The following is a 22,204-nucleotide window of genomic DNA, read 5'->3' as shown; positions in this document are numbered from 1 at the left end:
TTCCGAAATCCGGAATTTTTCTGAATTCCGGAAAGTAAATTTTCCAATTCCGGAAAACAAAATTTCCGGAATCCGGATTCCGGAAAATTTTGGCCATCCCTACTCTAAATATACAAATAGTTTTTTTTAAAAATAATAACACAAATAGATTTTTGTTCATTAGCTTCAAATTTTTCATTAATATAACTGATACTGAAAACAGAATAATACCACTTAATAAAGTACAATATAAGTGCTTTCGCTACAGATTTCATCAGATAGGTTGGTAGCTCAGGTAGGGATAAAATAAAATAAAATTAAATTAAATAGCAAAGGAAAAGCTTTGAAGCGTCCAGGACACAATTTTGTTCCAACTGCAAACAATAATTGTAATTGTGAGGAAGACAGTGACAGCTAGAGACGCCGTCTTGATGACAGAATATTGCCACACTCAGTATGCTTCTAACTGTTGTAGCGTGAGGCCTGTGAAGATCTTACTGTGCCTTCTGTAACGTGTTACAATGTGCGCTGCAATAGAAAATTCCGTCTCTTGTGAGGTGTATTCTGTGATTAGGTTTTTGTTGGCAAAAAACCACAAGCTAATTGAAATCCATCGTCAACTGTGTAAACTGTACGGACATGAAACAATGAGTGAAGGCCGAGTGAGTAAATGGTGCACTGATTCTAAAAGTGGCCACTCCAATGTTCACGATGAGGATAGCAGTGTCACAGCTAGCTTTGTGTCTCATGAACTGTGGTGAGGCAAATTGACGACGATATTCGTGCAAATCGTCCTTTCACGTTTACGAAACTTTCTGAACATTTTCCCCATGATACAGACGCCGAACTGCATGCTGGTGTAAGCCAGTGGTTGAAATCGCAGACGGCAGATTTCCACCGGGACGGTATTGAAAAACTTGTGCCACGGTATGATAAGTGCCTTAATTTGCATGGTAATTATGTGGAAACATAGCTTAAGAGTGTACCTTTCAAATGTGTTAATACCGTTTGATTTGTTTATTCTGTTACATTTATATCTCAAAACGTCTGCTACCTTCTGGACAGTCCTCGTATTAATAATCTGGTAGAAAGTATACGCTAATAAAAATAAAACACAGATGAAAAGAAAAGAAAATCTGTTCTTCTATTAAAAATCACAAATTGTTCATCTAAATTAAATATACTAATTATTTAAAGTAAAAGGCCTAAATCATCTTACTTTAGAAATCAGTCTTAAAAATACGTAGACGAGTTAGTACTTCAATACTGCTTCAAAGCCCTCCTGAAAATAAGAAAGTACTTTTGTGTGTAAACGTGTGTGATCAAACTCATGAGCTTTAGGACTGAATTCGTGAGCTTGCATATCGCTGGGACGCAAACATTTTTCTTACTGCAAATAAAGTAAACGAATACAATAACTGAGTGAGCACTTACTTTTCACATGGCTGCAAGTTACGAAAGCTCTGCAGTGTAGCGTCCATTCCTGCGAAGTCCCAAAATCGCACCTCATAATCTGCAGAACCTGTTGCCAATCGGGCACCAGCTGGATCAGCTGCCACAGCAAATACGGGACGGTTTCCATGCACAAGTGAAACTTCATGGCTAGCAGGAATTTTACTCTTCAGATCCTTGAAAACAAATGTAAACAATAAACAAGACTGCACTTTTCTTTTCTTTTTTTTTTTTAAATCTATAATTCAACAAGAGATCGACAGCGATTTGGGTAAAAATATTTTAACAAATTTTGAATCTATTGTTTTTTTCTGAGAATATGTAAGCGCTGCACTACGTACCCTAAAGAGTATGAAAACTACTATGGTTTCGTTCCTTACTTGCGAGATATTGGGATTTCAATCTCGGGAAAGCCAGCTAAACTAGGACTGGGGTTTTTCCAAGTTGCTGTCCTTCCAGGTAAGAAACCTCCAAGTAGGTCTACAATTTACAGTTGGCACAAGAACCCTGTTGAGATTGGTTGTTCTGTTCGTCATGTGAAATCACAGGTCGCCCGCCCGTTGCTGCTGCTATTGTCGAACAGGTTAGGAAGAGCTTTCCCCGTAGTCCCAAAAATTCAAAAAGAAAGCAATCACGGCGTGTATTCGTGGTATCGTATCTCAGCATTTGGCTGGTGTGGGAAGTTTAGGGCAGTAAGTGTCCTAATTTTAGTGCTAGTAAGTGAAAAATAAAAGAAAGCAAAATATGATCATTATGTTATGCATAATCAATAAGCAATAAAGTTTTATCTAAACAAAATTTTTGACCATTACCTCGTGACATTGAAATTAAAAAATGGGAAAACTCAGGTCACAATGGAAAATGAAATCTTTCAGTTTAGCGTCCCACGATTATGCCCTTTAGGCTAAGAGAGACGATGATTATGGCAGGTGAATGATGGAATTGTTGGAATTAGAAAGTGGGAGGAAACTGGAATACACCGAGAAAACTCATGGACACAATGTTGTCTACCACAATCAGGTCAGAATGGTTGGACAGGTTTTGAAAGCCGGGACATTCAACGCTACGAGGCAAGCACGATAATTAAGGAGCTTCAAATCAAAACACGCTAAGTCCATCCGCAGACGATGTGCATTTTGATGCGGATTTTCTATAAACCGCCAGCAAGGAAGCGATCTGTGTTACCCATTCGGTTCAAAAGTCACTATGTCACTGCGTAAAACAGCCGTGAAATACAGCACTTGATGCAGAAAGCGCTATTTGACAATAGGGGACAGTGTAGCTCACAGCTCACAAGTTGTTTCGCGTGTTATCAGTATGAATGAGTCTACTGTGATTAGAACGTTGTTCACATTAGGGATGGCCAGAACCGGTTCCTCTTGGAACCGGTTTTCGGGTCTGAACTGATCCGGTTCTAGAATATTCGGTTCCGGAACCGGTTTTTCGGATCTAGGTCTGGAACCGGTTCTTCAGATTCAGGTCTGGAACCGGTGCTCAAGATACGGCTCTGGAACCTGGTTTTCGGATCCAGGTCTGGAACCGAAAATTTTTGACGATCCCTACGCTAAACCCGAGCTGCTGGAAGGCTGTAAACAGTGTGCTAGATGAAATGGTGGAAGCGACAGGCAGGCGGCGGCCGCTTGTCTCATTTGGCTAAATAAACTGGGTAACTGGCAAACTCAATGGTTAAACAGGCAAACTGCCCAACTCGTTTGGCCAAACACCCACTGGTGGACCAAAATAAAAAGAAAAAAAAAAACACCGGTGGCCCAAAACATTTTTCTGGGGGCACAAGCACATGGTCCTCTTTGCAGTGTTTTGAAGGTGAAATTTGTGCCTCCTTTACGGGTCTTTAAGGGCTTTCGGATCCAGGTCTGGAACCGGTTCCTAAGATCCAGTTCTGGAACCGGGTTTTCGGAACCGGTTCCAGAACCGTATCTCCAAGAACCGGTTCCGCCGAAACAGGAACTTTGTGGCCATCCCTAGTTCACATCACTTGGCGTCTGTACAGCGACAGTTTTACGCTCCTACAAAGTCCATTCGATTTTTTCCCGAATAATGCGGTGGTAAAACTAAAAACACTTGTTGTCTATCCCTTAATCATGTGGTTTCTGCGAAGATCATCATCTTTCAAGAATATTACTATGCACTTTCCAGTGCGAGGGCATTCCTGTCTCCCCACCGACCGATTGTTTAGAGTGTTAGAAAAGTCTTTTCAAAAACATTCCGAAATTCTAACCCTGATAGTTACAGTGGAATATACCGCAAAATTGGGACTATGAAAGTTCTAGGCGTGGACTACCATTTGAGAGATGTAAAAGCGTTAGGTAATTCCCTAAAAAAGTGACATGAAGCATGTGTTCCTGAAGAAAGCTTTGTACCAAGGACGTCCCGGGGTTATTTTCAAAATTGAAACAACGTACAATTTGGTGGCCTTTGTAAACAGTATGTGTCAACCACTGAAACGAGGGATGAAGGTTGCCAGCGTACCAGATGCCCCACCACTACCCCTGGAAAATCACCGATGCAAAGAAAGCTGACGCTGCAAATCTAAAAAAGCGATTCGGAGATCACTGGAGACGTGAACCTGTGCTTCAGTTCTATATTGACGCACTGGATCCACAGCCTGCACGTTGTACTCAAAACGAAAGTGCGTCGGAATGTGACAGCTTGGAAGAGGAAGTGGATATCGAATGAAACACAACATGAAATTGAGAGCATATTACTGCAGAGCATATTAATATGTATGTGTATTCTTATAGCAAAAGTTCATTGTTATCAATCTGTAGTGCATATGTTCGTTTTATGGCGTGTAACCCTTTAATAATCGCATACATAGAGAGATACTTCTACATGCCTCATATACTGTTGTGTGTCCCTGTATTTCATTTATGTAATCTCAGATTCATCATTTCCGATGTGTTCGCATCAAAATACATTTTGTCAAAAATGTTTTTTTTAAAAAATAACTCGGCTATTACTAAAAAACTGATTTCTGTAATCATGCCATCATAACTTGTAATACTTTAGTTAACATATAACATTAACAGTTTACTTAAGACAGCGACAGTTTCGGAGCTATTAGTTTTTTCTGCTTTCCTGATTTTTTTTATTATGGACTCAGTGCTTTTTGCTTTGGAGCTCCTCAATTCATCTATGGTAGCTTGTTTAAAGAAACAACAGCCTTCATAATTTAATAAATCTGAAGGTTCGTCACTGCAGAAAAAAAAAAAAAAGAAATCGTTGTCCCGTACTAATCCAATTTAATACGGACTGTTGTGCACCTTCCTCAGACCTTGCTTTAAATTAATTCTTCCACTTTCTTGGCATACCAAAGGTACTCTCAGAGAGAATTTATCCGTGCGTACATTCCACGAAAGCCAAGTGTGTTACGCGTACGCGAGATGTCTAATTAATCACCCGTACTACAGGATTGGTCACGAGTATCACTATACCAACTTCTTCACTCGCTCCTTCCCCCTCTTTTCTCACAAAATATTTCTCTCAAAATCGAGAAAACCCTCACACTGTCTTCATCTCTACTAGCACTCGATGTTTGCAACCATATAGTACACTGTTTATCCTTCAATTTCTTTGATGTCAACAATTGACTTAATTATATTTTTCTCACTAATCAGAGTCAAAATGAGTTTGTCCTCACTAACCAGGTTTTGTATATACTATTCAAAAATTAGATGATCACAGATAATCATAAACTAATGCCTTGAAGCTGTAGATTAAGTGGACTAGAATTTAATGAAAATGAACTGTACTCTCAGCTACTAAATGCAACTGGTATAAAGTATGCATGCTGCTTTTACTCATTGAATATAATCACCGCTCGCAATATTGTGATACACAAAATCCTTGTTCTTTTTTAACTCACGTTTGAAATACGAATACAAACACAATCTATAATCAACAACAGCCTTCACCCCAAAAATGCTAAATAACTTGTCAACGCTAAACATATAACATACACACCATCCCAACACTTCCAAACAATTTCGTTCCAATATTACGATTACAGAGTTTATTATTGTTATCCTTGTTCTGCGGTACTGTTTTAAATCCTTCAATTGCGAATGGGCCCAAGTTGACTTGTATATCTTAGAGATTTGTGTTCATTTTTTTTTTTTTTCCAAACAAGCAATATATTACAAATTACCAGAACTTACATCAACTATAGACAAGTCTATCCATCAATACTAAGCATATCTCGCCCTTAAGCGTTCAAAATTCAGCAAAAGTATTTTCCAGTGTTTAATGGAAAGATTATATCTATATATATAAAAGAGAACGTACAATTCTTTGTCCGCTCATCACGCTAATACGGCTGAACCAATTTCTTTCATTTTTGGGGGGTTATTAGGATTTGGACCCTAGATGGTTTTTATCATATCACTTTAATTTTTAATTACCAGTGTCTTGAGATAATTGACCATTCAAGTGTCCATAACGTACAAATCCTTTGTTATTAGTTCATCATAGGTAAAAATAAACGTATTTATATGCAACCCGCATGACCGTGTCACTCGGCGGGTTAACATAAATGACAGGCGATATACAGCGGAAAATAGCTTGAATCTTCTGTTTAAAATTTTTTAATTGATTTGCTTATTTTTACAGACACTTTTACAATATGCCAGCACCGGGATGACCGCAGCGAAGCGGGGCGGGTTAACATAAATGACAGGCGATATAATGTTAAGATTTACTGCAATCTTCTATGGTTTTTATCATATCACTTGAAAGCGAAAAAGTAAAAATTATCTAAGTAACAAAGTTTATTGCGTTCCGGGGTGACCGCAGCGAAGCGGGGTGAACGCTGCTAGTGGTCTATAAACTTTTCTTAATAGTTGTACCCGTTTTAAAAACTTCAGTGACGAAAATTCTTCAAAATTTTGGATTAATAATGTACCAATCGAAAAAGATAAGACGTCAAACATTTAGATATTATCGAAGCACTGTACTCTGAGCCGGAGTTAAAGCCGTGAATTCGCGAACCGAACTCAAGCATTTTAGCTATGACAATAAGAAGAAACCCTTGCATCAAATGCAATTTTTAATAGCCTATCAAGTAGTTATAGCAAGTACATAAGATGTTTTTAATTGCAAACACTAACATTATCTCCCTAGATGTTCCTTTCACCAGCAACTAGACTAGACTAATTATGAAAACAAAGGGTGTCGGCCACCGCACTAAACTTTGCCCCAAGAATAACTGACCCATGTGATTCTTAGAGTATGAAAAAATATTTTCTGTTACATTTAAAACACACAAAAGTCTTTTGCAGTCCGCGAAAATACAGATATTCAAAATCACGGAAAGCTATCGTTGGCGTGGCATGACAAGTAATCTTATCGGAATCCTGCATTCAAAGGAAAAGAATGGCTAAACAAGCACGTTTGTCCGTATTGCAGCGAATAAATGTTCTTGTTTTCTATACTTTTGTTTTTATTTAAACCCCTGTGACATTTTTCTTTGGGGATATTTAAAGGATATGCTCTACAGCTTTAACCCCCAAAATGTTTTTTGGAACTTCTAGTTCGCATAGTGCAATTGTGTAGTAAGACGTGTCGCAGAGACATAAGAAACATTCGCAGCCGCCTTGAAGAGGTTATTTGGTGTAAAAGTGCCCACATTGAACAACATTTGCTGCATTGAGACACTTTTCAAGGAATGCAGTAACCAGTAAATACTAATGTAATCATTTTCATTACATTAATAAGAGGTAGCATATAATATTTAAATATGTCAACTATTCGGGCGCTACCCTGTATTATGCTGTACCTATTAAAGAAACTTTTATTTACATAATACGAATGAAATTATAATACGTGTTTTCGGAAAACTTTGTATCGAAGGAAACTCACTGCACTAGCAGACCATCCCTTGTGGTTGTTTAAAAAAAAAAAAATATTTATACCATATCGTAGGCTTTTAAATGCGACATTTATTTATGAAATACCAACAAAATTGTCTGAGCAGTTTCTGAGAAACTCGTCCGAAAAAAAAGTAACCTACTCCTTGGGAATATTTTAACGAAACATGACTTATACCAAATTGAAGGACTGTTAATGGAACATTTATTTATGAAATACTAGCAGAATACCCGTTCTTCGCACGGGGAGATTGTTTCATTTTGGACATAAAGGGCACTAAAACTATCACCAATTAATTTAGGGATCCCAAAAATTATGAATTCAACACTAATATTGGTCATTTTAAATTATTTTTAATTCACCATTCCCTTCTAGGAGTACTAATGGTGGCTGAATTTGGATTTAAACGGCATCGGAAGTGTCACTGTTCGTCTCAGCGACTCCGAAAACTGTGTAATCGACACTAATATCGGTCATTTTCGATCATTTTTATATACACATTTCCCCCTTCCCCAAGTTGCGAAACTGAATTTTGATTTAAATGGCATCGGAAATGTCACTGTTCGTCCTAGCGACCCCGAAAACTATGGTTTCGACACTAATATCGGTCATTTTCGATCACTTTTATATACCCCCTCCCCCAAGTTGCGGGACTGAATTTGGATTTAAACTGCATCGAAAGTGTCACTCTTTATCTCAGTGACCCCGAAAGCTATGGATTCGACACTAATATCGGTCATTTTTGATCATTTTTATATATCTCCCTTCCCCTAAGTTGTGCCGTCAAAGTCATATGATGGAAAAACCATCTCAGGCCCGAACCTCATCTACGTTGAAAACTTGATCCAGATTGGTCGGATGGTTCAAGAGTTATTAAGTTGCAAACAGTCAATTTTAATTAAATATATGACATTGTAGATTTGTTAATGGAAGATTTATTTACGAAATACAAACAAGATTGTCCGAGTCATTTCTATGAGAAAGTCGTCCGAGGAAGAAGAAAAACTCACCTTCAGAAGTAAACTATCGCTTCTGAATTCCCTTAGATTCACGGTTTATGTTATATTTATAGAGTTTTAGCGAAATATTGAATTATCAAAAATAAACAAAATCGTTACAGTAGTTTTCAAGGAAATCACAATTAACGTTTTCTTCACCACTTAGTAAACTTGGAGTTAACAAGAAAATTCAGAAACCCTCTAAAGATTCCCATACAAAGTCCTGAAGTTCAAAACTGAGTGGAGATATGCTGAACGGTATGTCTCCCAGACGAGTGTACATCAGGACAAGCGGACGGACAAACATAGAAAGACAACTTTTTCGGTATGTGGGGGTCATGAAATGTGTAAATCAGTTGGGAAAGTACCAAATTCGATTTTTTCACGATAACCATACTTTCTTCTCTTCTGTCGTCGCTCGAAAACTGACACTGCTATGCTCTTAAGGCTAATGGAGATGGATGATTAATGGAAGTAATGGACAGAATGTTGTCCATCCGTAATTCACATAGTTTTAGTTTGAGGTCGAACCAAAACCCCCTCACACCAAACGTAAACACTTTACCATTTGAGTCACACTCTCCCTTCAACCAATCGTTTATTAAAAGGAAACGTGTCAGTGTGTGCGTCACGCTAAACAAATGTCGCTACCTGAGCTACAAACCGGTATGACGCCAACAGATTTCGTTAGTGTGCAGTAAATTTGTGATTTAAAACTATTGCGACTATTTGTTTGCAACTTAAAAATTCTATTCCTTCAATTTAATTATTTCAGGACAAGACAAGGGACGCAACCATATTTAAATTTGAGCACTAACATTTGTGAATATTTTTACACTAATATATTGTGACGATTTAATTCTGTCTAGGGCTGGGTGTACCATATGTGCAAAACGTGCATTTGCACGGGGCGACAAATTTCGAGGGGCGGTAAAATATGGCATAACTATATTGTTTAAAATAAATATTTCTTGCTGGAAACAGATTTCATAATGATGGTAGTTGAAATTACTAAGTTGACCTTCTATTTGAATACTACATTCATAAATCATGTTTAGGTCGCGTTGGTTTATGGTTACATGGACACTGCTAAAGCGAATGGTCAAACAGATCAAAGCATGAATTAGTTGATTGTTATCAAATACAAGAACTCAATTTTTGAACAGTAGCGAACGCCTGTTCCATTTAGTAAGTTATCACAGTTTTGAAATGAAGACCTGTCTTGTCTTTATTTTATAATTTAAAAAAAAATAACAAATGTAGAAGGAAAGTCAAGAAATAACGATAAAAGAGCTAGTTGCACTGTAATTTGAAACTGATATATTGAGATTGAAGCTTGATATTCAATTCTATAAAAAAGAATTGCCGTCTTTCCTCTGCAAGTGTGTTTGCTTTATCTTTCACTAACATAATAAATTATTATTTAAAAAAAACAGCAGACACAACGAGATTCTATTTGTAGTGTTTAGGTCTTTCTGAGTGCGAGTGCTTTTCCCCTCCCCTTCGTTGTTGATAATGGGGTGGCATACTTAAAATCCTGGCTTTTAAGATTTGTTCTTTCTGGACAAAGTGGGGATTGCAAATTATGTCATTCCAAGGTCGTAATCATATTTAGATTTGAGCATTAATATTTACGTAATAGAATGCTACTTGAAGCACAAACTAAAAAAAAAAGGTATTCATGCTATATTGCAGGACCACATGAAAATCGAAAAAAAAAAGTACTAAATTTGGTTAGATTGGATTACGTTACCTTAGCTCAGATTAGGTGGAGTTACAAGTCAGTTACCTTCAGAACAGACGCGTGTACACTTTTAGAATTTGAAACAGAAACTTACTATTAGCGTATAAATGCGACGTCCGAAAGTATGGCATAAAAACTACAGGGAAAAACCACAAACCAACCTGTGCTAACTTGTCACTAAAAAGCACGAATACTATCAAACATAGTCAGGGCAGGGCAAAGCTCGTGAGTCCGCGCTATACGACGGAGGTGCAATCGAAGGGAGCAGACGCGTCAGCGACGGTGAGTACGCGCGTTAGCAAGCTTACTGAAAACATGTGGATTTTGCCAATGATACGTGCTTCAATGGCACCTGTCATTGTTTTATGTTAGTAACGCTCCACTTAAGAACACAAATTACAGCACTTGTACACTGTGCAGAAAAATACCTCCGTAGTGGCCACCTAGCAAAGTTATGTTGGTTAGGTTACACGCTCGTTACTTTTGTATAACTCTATAAAACTCAAATACGATACGTCACAACCTTGACATATACGCCCCATTTCCACATTACCTTTTCCGCCACTAAATCATAATAAATGTATCTCTCCTCCAAACAGTCCCTTCCGCCCCTACATATAGTGCTGATTCATCAAAATAAATTCTCCAATTCAGCCGGTAAAATTTCCTAAAATTGGTCCGGCGATACACCACTTAACCCTTTTAAAATCCAGCCTTTTTGAGGTAAATTATAGACTTTTAGTTAAGCACAATAGAGCTACCTTTTAAACGGTACCATTCACATTTCTCTATCTGTTCCTGATTCACGAAATTGGGATTTTTTCTGAGAAAAGTTTTAAGCCCCCCCCCCCCCTTGTGTTAACGCACAGATCTCAAAATCAACTGAAAAATACTAAGGTGTATACTGAATGTGTATACAAAATTTCACGCTTCTATCTTGAAAAGTAAGGTAAAAAATATTTACCAACGTACTACGAATATCCCCACACTACCCCGGATTCCCGATTAAAACAGGTTCTCAGGTAAAAAAAAAAAAAAAAATTCCTGAGACATCCTTATTTATCCTAGGATCATGGTTCGTACCACATTCTCTTCAGAATAGAACAGCCTTTCAAACGGTACCATTAACACGTCTCCACCATGTAACTGAGGCGGGAAAATCAGAAAGGTATTTTAGTTTAAAAAATCCGCTTTTGACCCTCTGGACTCCCACTGTGTTAACGCAGAGATCCGAAAAAAATCAGAAGAATACAAAGTGGTGCACTGAATGTGTGTACAAAATTTCAATCTTCTAGGTACAAGAGTAATCCCGCCAAAAAATAATAAAAGTAGGCCTAATGAAAAAACTTTAAGTTGTGACGTCATCTTTCCCTATGTATCGACGAGAGAGGCGTGAAATCATACGTATAGTCAAGACGTTCTATTGGTCCCCAACCGGCTTCCTTTGTACTCAAGCAGAAAATTTACCCTAACCGCCCTCATAAATAACACTCCAAATAAGCCATAAATGGCACGTGTTTGGTGTCGAAGCGATACGTTGTTGCCATCGCTAAACTTATATTATCGATGGAAACATTATGTAATAATAATAATAATAATAATAATAATAATAATAATAATAATAATAATAATAATAATAATAATAATAATAATAATAATAATAATACAATCATTACAAGAATTCAATATAAAAGTACGGACAGTGGCGGTGAAGGACGGATTTCTGGGGGTTCCAAAGAAAAATTGTATTCTTTTCTCATCGGGCTTTTGCGGCACTGATGCCTTACGTGGGGGGGGGGGGGGGAAGGAGCGAACCACTTAACATATTTGGTTCGTACAAGCGTTATTGTTATGGAAGTTACACAATATTAACAATATGCTATATTTAAGAGTAAAATAAGCACATATCATGAAACTAATGATTGATTTCTTTTTCTCTTCATTACAACATATCCAAGTTGAATTCAAATTAAATGAAATATTTCAGTTTAACGTCCCAGAATTATGCCCTTCAAGCTAAAGGAGACGGGAGGAGGAGGATGCGACGAAAACAAAAGTAACGAAAAACTAGATAAATCTGTCTTTCTGCGAAGACTACTGAAGAATGAGTAAGCAAGAGGGTGAAAATTGAAACATCGCTTTCTTTTTCAGCAGGTCAACTCGAAGGCCACCCTCAACTGGAAGGACTTGTTGAATTATCCCTCCCATGTAACAAAGAAACATGTGGTTTTCTTCAATGGTGTTCCGCTTCCTTTGTACCCGCCTGGGGACGGTTTGAGCGATTTTACTTTAACTTGTGCTACAATGCCTTCGTGCTTGCAAAATCACACACACACACACACACACACACAAAAAAAAAAAAAGACCTAAAAAGCTTTATTATAGTTTTTTAAATCGAATAATGAAGATACTACCCTATCTAACTACGAAAGATCTAAAAAAAAAGTTAACCCAAAAAGTGCTAAGTGTAAATAGTTGGAGCATTTAATTAACCATAATTCTAACCCGTAGTGTACAGCGGCTAGAACGCATGGATGCAAACCCTAGAAGCTTTAATCAACCATCACTTCATATATAATATTAACTAAATTCCCTTACCTGGTTATCATCATCATCATCGTCATCGCTCAAATCACTAGAATCATCTTCCGGTTTCGTTTCTGTGCTTGGAAGATTCTTGGGCACAGGTGGGCCTATTAAAGACTCATCACTGGAGTCGTCGTCACTCTCGGAACTGCTGGAGCTACTTGACGATTCCTCGCTCTTAAATCCCTTTTTCGTTTGGTACGCACTTGCATCTCCTTTGATGGGAAGTTCATTCGAATCTTCTGGTGCCGCCTCTATTATAAGTAAAAGAAGACGCTTTCTTCATAAAACATTCTTTTTTAATTTAGCAGCAAAATATGTTAAGTCTAAATTTATGGAATTGCTAACTAACTAACTCTATGGCCTATGGAACCCGGAGGTTCAATGCCGCGTTCACAAAAGTTCTCCACTGACTTCTATCCTTAGCTAACTGCATCCAGTTTCTATTTTCTATTCCAATCTCTGCGAGATCCATCTTAATATTGTCCTCCCATCTGCGCCTAGGTCTTCCTAATGGTCGTTTTCCGATTGGTCTTCCAGTCAAGATTTTGAAAGCGATTTATGGAATTGCTTATCTTATTAAGTTGATAATTTCAGTATACTGAGCAGGGTTGATTGATTTGAACCAGATATTTAGATCATGATTCGAATCAAACCTTTTTAAAAATCTTGAACTTAAAAACTGGAATTCTAAGCGGATAGTACACACACCTTTGTCGTGGGAAACCCGGGTTCGGTTCCCGGCGGGAGCTCACGTGGTTCGGATTTCACGTTAATTAGCAGGTCCCCGTCTCATATAGCCTCGTTGCTGAAAGAGAGACTAAACTCAACTCAATAAATTAACACTTTAGAATCAGAACTTTAAAACTCAATTACAACAGAATGAAAAACCGTTCTGCAAAATGAACTGTATGAAGCTTAAAACTGACAACTAGAAACAGATTGAGTAGTTGGTATACGCGGAGCAGGGGGCCAACTCAGTACACCCTACGCCTAAAAACGATACATCACGCACTACATTTAAACAGTGAGGATTCCACGCCAAATTTCTTCAGACATTTCACATTGAGTTGACACATCATTGCACACTCTGAAATTGATACGTCAGTCCTCAACAAAAGTAAAACACTTCTATTCTACATGTTCTTTTGTCAATTACTCGGAAATCACATAGTCTAATGAGAGAAGGGAACAATCGATTTTCTTTTTAACACACCAAATCCTTTGTAGGTGCGAATTCAATAACACACTAAGAGTAAAAAAGTTAATGACAGGACCAGGATTCGAACCCGGGATTTCCGGCATACCATGCCGATTACGGATGGCCAGATCCGGTTCCTGGTGGAACCGGTTCCTCGCTGGATCGGAACTTTGTGGTCATCCCTAGTGCCGATGCGTTAACCACTACACCACCCAGTCCGCTTCCCAGAACAGCTACACATTCTCTCTCTCTCAGACCTCCATGAGAGGAGAGCACCGACTTCAGGAGTGAAAGAGAGTGTGATTCTTCTGGGAAGCGGACTGCTTAGCGTAGTGGTTAACGCATCGGCATGGTATGCAGGAGATCCCGAGTTCGAGTCCCGATCCAATCATTCACTGTTTTTTACTTTTTGTGTGTTATTCGGAAACCAGCCGACCAATCAGAGAGCTGAACAAAAATTATTGAAATTGATCAGTTCGCTTCAAAGTGATTGACAGAAGAATTGATAGAGGATTATGCGCCTTTAATGGTGAGTGCAAACATTACTCTGAAAAGTAATTTGTTTGCAGAGAACAGTCCTATTGAGTGAAAACTGGTTTCGTAGCAGTATGTGTACCAACATGGTAAGCCGAAAGTCCGAGTTCAGCTCCCAGTTTAGCATACTTCAACATTCTTGGAGTTTTCATTATATTACTGGATATGAGTAGTGTTTCGTCTTTAAATCTATCATTATCCTTGCACTTGTTTGTATTTCTGCAAACAATAACAACGATTCGACCGTACTGTACCTGTGTAGCTTCGAAATGTGTATTGCACAATTAGAAGGAACTGGCAAGAATTTAGGTCACGAAATTCATAATCGAACGCACAGGTAAGTACACAAACCACAGAAACCTTCTAATATGCGGATATTATTCGATTCACGAGTTGTTAAATTTAATGCTCTAGAGAGTGCAAATACGGTACGGAAAATTACTCTAAAGTCTAATAGTATTTCACATTATCAGGGCTCTTTAGAATTTCCTCGTGCTTATACGGTTAGAGTACACGTCTTCGGCGCGGTTCAATTCCCGGTGGCAGCACATTCGGTTTGGATTCAACGTTAACCCCTTTAACACTGATGATGTAAACGTCCCGTCATGGTGTAATAGAGTCGATTATCAGTCTTTATTACCTATCTACCGTACCCAAACCTTTTTTCTACTCTATTGTCTAGAACAATGTTGTACAGAAATATAAACGCAGTTTTCACACGTGGGACGTCACACTTAAAAGTAACTTTTCTTGTCTTGTTTTTGGACTTCTGCAGCACGAATGGACTTATTTCCTTTTTACTGTACGATTTTGTACCCTCCAAGTGGATTGGGAAATATTTTTCCCTCATATCTAGAAACAATATCGGAATGATGCTTAGTGGAAATATTTAGAATACCTACGCACATTTTTTTTAATGGTATATTATGAGCACGTACATTCACTCGGGCCGTTCCAGAGGTTCAAAATTCCCAAAAAGAGATTTTTGGAGGGATTTTTCCCCTAATTTCCCTTTCCACGTACGTTACGGGGCCATAGGCATCAAGCTGGTTTTATTCTGAAGAAAATGAGGTGCAAGCCAACAATTTCCTTTAAAAACCTTGCTCATCCAAACCGTATGAGCTCAACTCTCGGTGGGAGCTCATACGATTTGGATTCAACATTAAGCTGTAGATCCGTGCTTCATATAGCCTCGGTGCTCAAAGGGAAGCTCAATTCCAATCTAACCCTTAACGGTTCACTATCTTTTCTGTCTGTTTCCGGCACTGCTTGCAAAACAATATATCCACAGACTACCTTCGGCGTAAAATTTACCAGAGTTGTCACCAGGAGGCAATAGCTTCTCTGGATCTCGGAAAACATGTACACAAAATAACCACAAGGAACAATACTTAAAAATAATAGACTTCAAACGCAATAGGCAAGATCAAAAAATGTGTAGCCAAATGGTCACGAAAACTCGTTAAGGGCTAACCAACAAATTATGAGGGCTCGGAAACTACCGGGTGCCAGGTGGTAATGACGACAGGAAATACAAATCCGGTGCCTACTTTCTCTTTGTATTTCCAAGGATATCCACTAACCTATTTATTACGCTATTTATTACTATTTAAATTCGCACGAACAGAGGATCTGGTGTATAAAAATAAATTTAAATCCGTTGTTCCATTCTTCATTAATATATATATTTGTCAAATTATTTATTACAAATTAATTGAAATACCAGGAAAAAATTATAGTGTTAACCAATATTGCAAGATTATAGAAGAATAACGAAGTATCTAACACAGCGTTTCCCAACCTTTTTCAACTTGCGGCACACTACGGGTCTAACTTGAATTCTCGCGGCACAGTCATTATTATTATTATTATTATTATTATTATTATTATTATTATTATTATTATTATTATTATTAGTAGTAGTAGTAGTAGTAGTAGTAGTAGTAGTAGTAGTAGTAAATAGAAAATACCCTCGTATTTGTTTTCTTTCATTACTGACCTCCTTCTCACAAAGAATAAAGCTCGATCACTGGTTTTCCTCCATCGTAAATCATTATACTTACTTTTCATTCAAATTAAAAAAAAAAAAAAAAAAAAAAAATAGGAAACAATTCCAATGAAATATAGAACTCAGTCTTTTAAAAAATACACTTTCTTTTTCGAAGAATGTATCCAACCTTTCACAAGGAAGATAACTAAATTAGGAACGAACAAACAAATCTCTTGTACTTTTAAAACAGAATTGCGGTAATTTGTATGAGTGTTTGCTTTGTCGAAAGGATAGAATGAGATTTTAAAATTTCAAATTACGAAATAATCTGTAACAATAAAGAAACAATAATGGTCATAACAATGATAATTCATACTTTTTTCAACATTAAAAATGAACAGATAAGTAACACATTGTGAAACTTATAACTTATTAACATGGTTAATATAAGTCACAATTTTAAATATTAATAAAATTCTGTTTTCGAAATACAATCTATGTAGTACTAATGCATGTACAATAATATATTACAATTACAATATTTTTTTCATTGTAAAGGTTCACAGTAATGTGAAATTTAAATATACATATTTCCTGTCTTGCAATTAGGTTCCTATATAATTAATAATTTTGTTTTCATTTCCTCGCGGCACACCAGCGGCCCATTCGCGGCACACCAGTGTGCCGCGGCACACCGGTTGGGAAACGCTGATCTAACATATTACTGAACTGTTGCTTAGTAATAAAATCAATCCATTGAACTTAAATTTATTAAAGGCATTTATATTGTAACTAGTGTTACTTTCCATAACAGTACAGCATACTCAATGCACATTAACACACTTATATGAAATTTTTTACAATCTGTAATTCATGCTATACGTATAAGCATCCGAAAGCAGTTGTCATAGTAATTTTATTTAACATATTAATGTAATGAGCATTTATTTACAGTCTGAATAAGTTTTACGTCCCTCGATTACGCCGGCTAGGCTAAAGGAGATGGTGATGATGAGAAATTAATGAATCCGTGGAAGGAAACGGGAGAACCACGAGAAAACCCACGCACACGGTGTTTGTCCACCACAAAGTCCACTTGGCGCGAGCGGGGATCGAACCAGGGACCCCATGTACCAGAGGTGAACACACTATCACTGAGCAACCGTGGCCCTCACATTTATTTCCAGTCTGAGTAAGTGTACTTATTAATGCCATCATATTAGGTCACCAATCGACATTATGTAGCGAATCTTATTCGTACCTAAGAAAAAAATCCATAATATAAAAGCATGATAATTTGCTAGTCGAGTGCAATTTCTGGTGTGCAAATTTGTCGTAGAATCGATACAGAACGCGTTCAGGAGGGAACGCTAGGAATGGTACTCAGGAAAAAACGTTCCCTCAAGAGGAAATAATCCTAATTTCCTAATGGATTCAATACTAACACGCACAAACTTAAAACAACAAGAATAATGTTCATAAGGTATCTGGGAATTCTTCACTCAGTATGAAACTACTCTTACGCCTTAACAGTAATTATTTCACATAACTTTTGGCGTTTCTATAGCCAATATAATATGCTCACAAACTGTATATTTAAGTCCTTGGCAGAGATTGATAAAGAGTGGTCTATGTGAAAATTTACAAAGATTAACTGGTGTTTCGAAAACATGGATTAATATTTACATCAACAGACAGACAATTGGTACAGTAATTACAACAAACTAGTTCCATTATCGTTGTAGGCTAAGGGAAACAGATGATTAATGGAAGTGAACTACTTCGCACTACAGGTGAGCGCTCCACCAGTGATTACACTACTCAACAAATAAAAACTTTTTTTTATACCTCCGCGATCAAAATAGGCGATTCCTAATTAAATGGTCACGCTGATTTCGAAAATTACCATAACAATGCCCTGTCACGTCAGGTTCAAATTATATGAACAGATTTATAATTCGCATTATATACAGTACAACCTTGAGTATCCAACACAGTTTTCGGGATATTTCTCATCCCCTATTCAACCGATTTACAGCAAATTTCTATGGTAATCTTCTAGGGCTATCTAGCTTCGTTCCCCAAAATTTGAAATAAATCGGCTTAATAGGGGCTGAGAAGTAGCCCAGAAACTGTGTCGGATAATCGAGGTCCTACTGTATTATACGTATATTAAATCATTTCGATACATATTATCACATGGTCAAGCCTGAAAGCTTTTAACACACACAAAATCATGCAACTGCCTTTTTAAATCAGTTTACTAATGTAAATTTATATACATGCAATCAAACCAAACATTGGCGTAGAGAAGAATTGAAAAACCTTGAGGTTAAGTGAGATAAGATGTTTAAGTACAAGTTATGCAGCACTGATGAGGAGCTCATGGCTTGTCCTGGTCAGCAATTCAACAACCGAAGTACAAAGAATACGCAATTTTTGCAATGTTATATATTTTCTTCCTTTTTGGTCTGGGTGTAAATCTACTACACACATATAAAAAATTATCCGGATGATTAGTATACATTCGGCGTGAAGCAACTCGTTCCATTTTGCACTAATAACTCACTTGATAGAAACACAACATTCGATTTGTAAAACAATGTACTTCAAACAACACACGCGCGAAGAGATCATGTCAACAACACACTGCCAAGCGTTGACGAAATCTTGTTAACAACTTTGAAATCTGACACCTCACATAGGGATCTGTCATTCTTTGCAAGGGAAGAAGTCGGTAAGATGATGAGACATAGGTTTTCTCACTTTGAATCATCTGTGCTATAGGAACGAAAATACATAGTGAAATGCGGCGCGAGTGACCAAATAAATGAAATTTTTATAACCTAAAGGGCTTGCAATTAGTGTTGCCAATTTAGGGATTTTGTCGCTAAATCTAGCGATTCGATAATATATTTTAGAGACAAGATTTGTTTCGTTTACCATTGTTAAACTAGATATTGTACTTTCGAAATGTACAGCGAATTAACTTGCGTTATTTCCATTACAATTAAGGTTTCTAACGACTTTTGCTGTACGTTTAGTGACATTATTGTTAATGTCGTTGGCAACACTGCTGATAATTATATATTTGAAAAATAAGATAAGAGGGCTTTGAGAGGCACAATGTCCTTACGGCAATGTATTTTAAACTTCCATTTTTCGATTCTTGGTGGTTAACTGGGCTTACTTTACGTTCTTCATTTCAATAAATTACATTTGAGTGAAATACAGTAGAGCGTCGATTATCCGAACGTCGGTCAACCGAACGACCGCTTAACCGAACTGTCTACTCGCTCGCACCTGTTACTCTCCCACCCTACCGTCCATCATCCCTCTCACTCCCAAACCAAGTTTCCCACAGTAGTCGCCGCACTGAGCCACAGCTGGCGGAACATTGCTTCTAATGGGGCCTTCATAAGGCGCTGCTGACCGGCCAAGCCGCCAGTCGCTGTGTTTCAACAATCAGCACACTTCTGTCGGTTTGGCACTGGCTGTAGAAGTACAGTCTAGTACAGTGCAGTGCAGTACAGTACAGTACAGTTCGATTATCCGAACAAACCAGTTTTCCGAACACCCATGTCCCCCGATTACTTCGGATAATCGACGCTCTACTGTATAACTTACGCAATATCTCAAAACTGTGACGTGATGTGCAAAAATTGTTATCATTTTCTTTTTCTACGCGCCAAAATCATTCACAATCGTCTATTATTTTCTCGGAGGTAAAAGTCGTGTTGGGCAGTGTTATAGAATGAACACAGATATTTGTCATGACACGTAATATACAAAATAATCTGTTCAAGTGAGGGAAGCAGTATAAGGAAAACTAACATCCAGTAACGAAATTTAAACAAACTTCTAAAACGTTTGCTTTATCAATATATATTTTGTTCGTGGACCCCAGAAAACACACGAAACAGAAGATTTTCATTGCGTAAAATCTCACAATTATATTACACATTAATTTTCACACTTAGAACTGAGGACGGAAAAGTAGTAAATACGTTCATATACACAGGACACTACTTTGTGTGAGGTAGCTGAAAAGAAAAGTTAAAGTTTCAAAATAATATCACCTTTAGTACACACTGAATATTCCTCTTGTTCATGCTCTTTCGGCAGCTTAGTGGAAACATAGTAAAATGGTAAGGATGTTAATATAATACGAGTTCTTATTGCATTAAGATACGAATATTCCAAATAAACAAAAGCATAGTTATTGCAATGGGGTGTGGTGACCAATTGCTTATATGTACAGTATATGAAAAAAAAAAAATGAAAAAGAGTACTAGGATACGAATTTTTAAAAGCATCAAAGGTCTTTTTGGTGCAGAAAGTGCTATATTTGTAGTCATAACACGTACACACTACAATTTATTTTCTGAATTCTGATAATTGAAGTTACAAAAGTGTATTATAGATGGTCTATCATTATACAACTTTCAAAACATCAATATAGTAACCGTACGTGATGCTACAATAGTTTAAATTTTATGACGAGTGTAGCTCGTCATTGTGCGATTTGGCACCGGGAGGCCATGACAAGGTACACTCGTCATTTCAGTGCAAGAGGTTAATACTACAGACATTCACTACATTTATAATATGTGTACCAAACGACACTATCATTTTTCAAACAAGGGTAACACTCTGGATATCTATCTTAAAATCCTGTCTTTTTTTTTCTTTCTTTTTAAATTTAAATTCACCTATACCGGTATATAAGGCGGTTCACATAGAACTAAGCATTAAACGTTACATAAACTTTTAAGAGCGCGGTCATATGTCTTCTAATACTGCAAAGTAAAATTCAATCAGTTCCAAACTAGAACTTGCAATAGTTTTTTTTTTTATTTTTTTTTTTTTTTTTCAACTTAACAGTTTTAAGACAGCTCATTTTGACCGTATTTTTATCTTGAACACAGTGGTTTTTCACTCTCTTTTTCTAGTAAAGCACTCTGCTAAAAACTGAAATATACTAACTACCATTTTTTAGTTTTTGTAGCATTTATTCTAAAAATAATCCGGATATACGTATGGAGTGTTATATTTCAGCAGCGTAACAACTGAGGGTCGCGGTAGCTCAGTGGTGTAGAGCATTCACCTGTGGTGCTTGCTATCCCTTGTTCGATCCCAACTCGCGCCAAATGAGCTACTGAGCCAACATAAAATTCATTCTTATTATGAAAAATCATACATGAGGTATGGGCAATAACAAATACCTGTAACATTTGAATTCCTTTCTCTCGCTGTCTGCCTTGCTTCTTGGAATAGTTGATCGAGGTTAAACTGTTTTGCCTTCTTCTCTAGTCCCTTTGCCACATCCTGGGTTTCCTTTTTGGCGTCCGTCGGATCAGCAGTACCAGCCTCATTCCCATTCCCACTGGCGTATTTGGCAGACGTACCAGAAGAGCTGATCTCTACACTACTTTTACCAAAAGTACCAAAGCCACCCTGAACCTCAGGCACCGTTGACCTTTCTTTCGGTTCTTCGCTACGATTCTCACCAATGCTAAATCCAATCTTTCCAAAGGAAATTCCCTTCTTCTTGGCATTCATACTAAATGCTGAAATAAACAAGCCACACTAAAATTTAGGGATATTAGCAGTGTCATAAAAATCATTTAACAACCGCTTCTATGATTAGCATAGTAAGTTGACTTAGTGTAAATATTGTTACTATATGATCATAAGAGGGAAAATCGGATAGTTTTTGCGCCCCTTTTTTTTTCGAGCGTGTCACAGTTTTAACACAAAATCGATATATATGCGCTAGGCCTTTCCTGGAACAGTTCCAGTGTAACTTACGATTTCTTCCACGGCGCGAAGCT

General features: G+C 37.4%; 1 protein-coding gene across 2 annotated transcripts in view; it reads right to left on the bottom strand.

The window, feature by feature from the left end:
* The window catches only part of LOC145674469 (WD repeat-containing protein 70-like), a 121,588-nt gene that overhangs the window by 80,766 nt on the left and 18,618 nt on the right, over positions 1-22,204 (bottom strand). For both annotated transcript variants that reach the window (XM_081744580.1, XM_081744579.1), the window contains exons 2-4: positions 21,596-21,940; positions 12,658-12,899; positions 1,414-1,607 (exon numbers count right to left, since the gene is read on the bottom strand). In XM_081744580.1, coding sequence (XP_081600706.1) covers positions 1,414-1,607; positions 12,658-12,899; positions 21,596-21,932 — 773 coding nt within the window. In that variant the 5' untranslated portion in view covers positions 21,933-21,940. The remainder of the gene's footprint in view (positions 1-1,413; positions 1,608-12,657; positions 12,900-21,595; positions 21,941-22,204) is intronic.

Source organism: Thermobia domestica, chromosome 17 (genome assembly GCF_964235325.1).
Source record: "Thermobia domestica chromosome 17, izTheDome1.hap1.1, whole genome shotgun sequence".
Taxonomy (NCBI): Eukaryota; Metazoa; Arthropoda; class Insecta; order Zygentoma; family Lepismatidae; genus Thermobia; species Thermobia domestica.
Note: the sequence above shows the minus strand (reverse complement) of the source record. Positions and strands in the feature narration are given on the sequence as shown.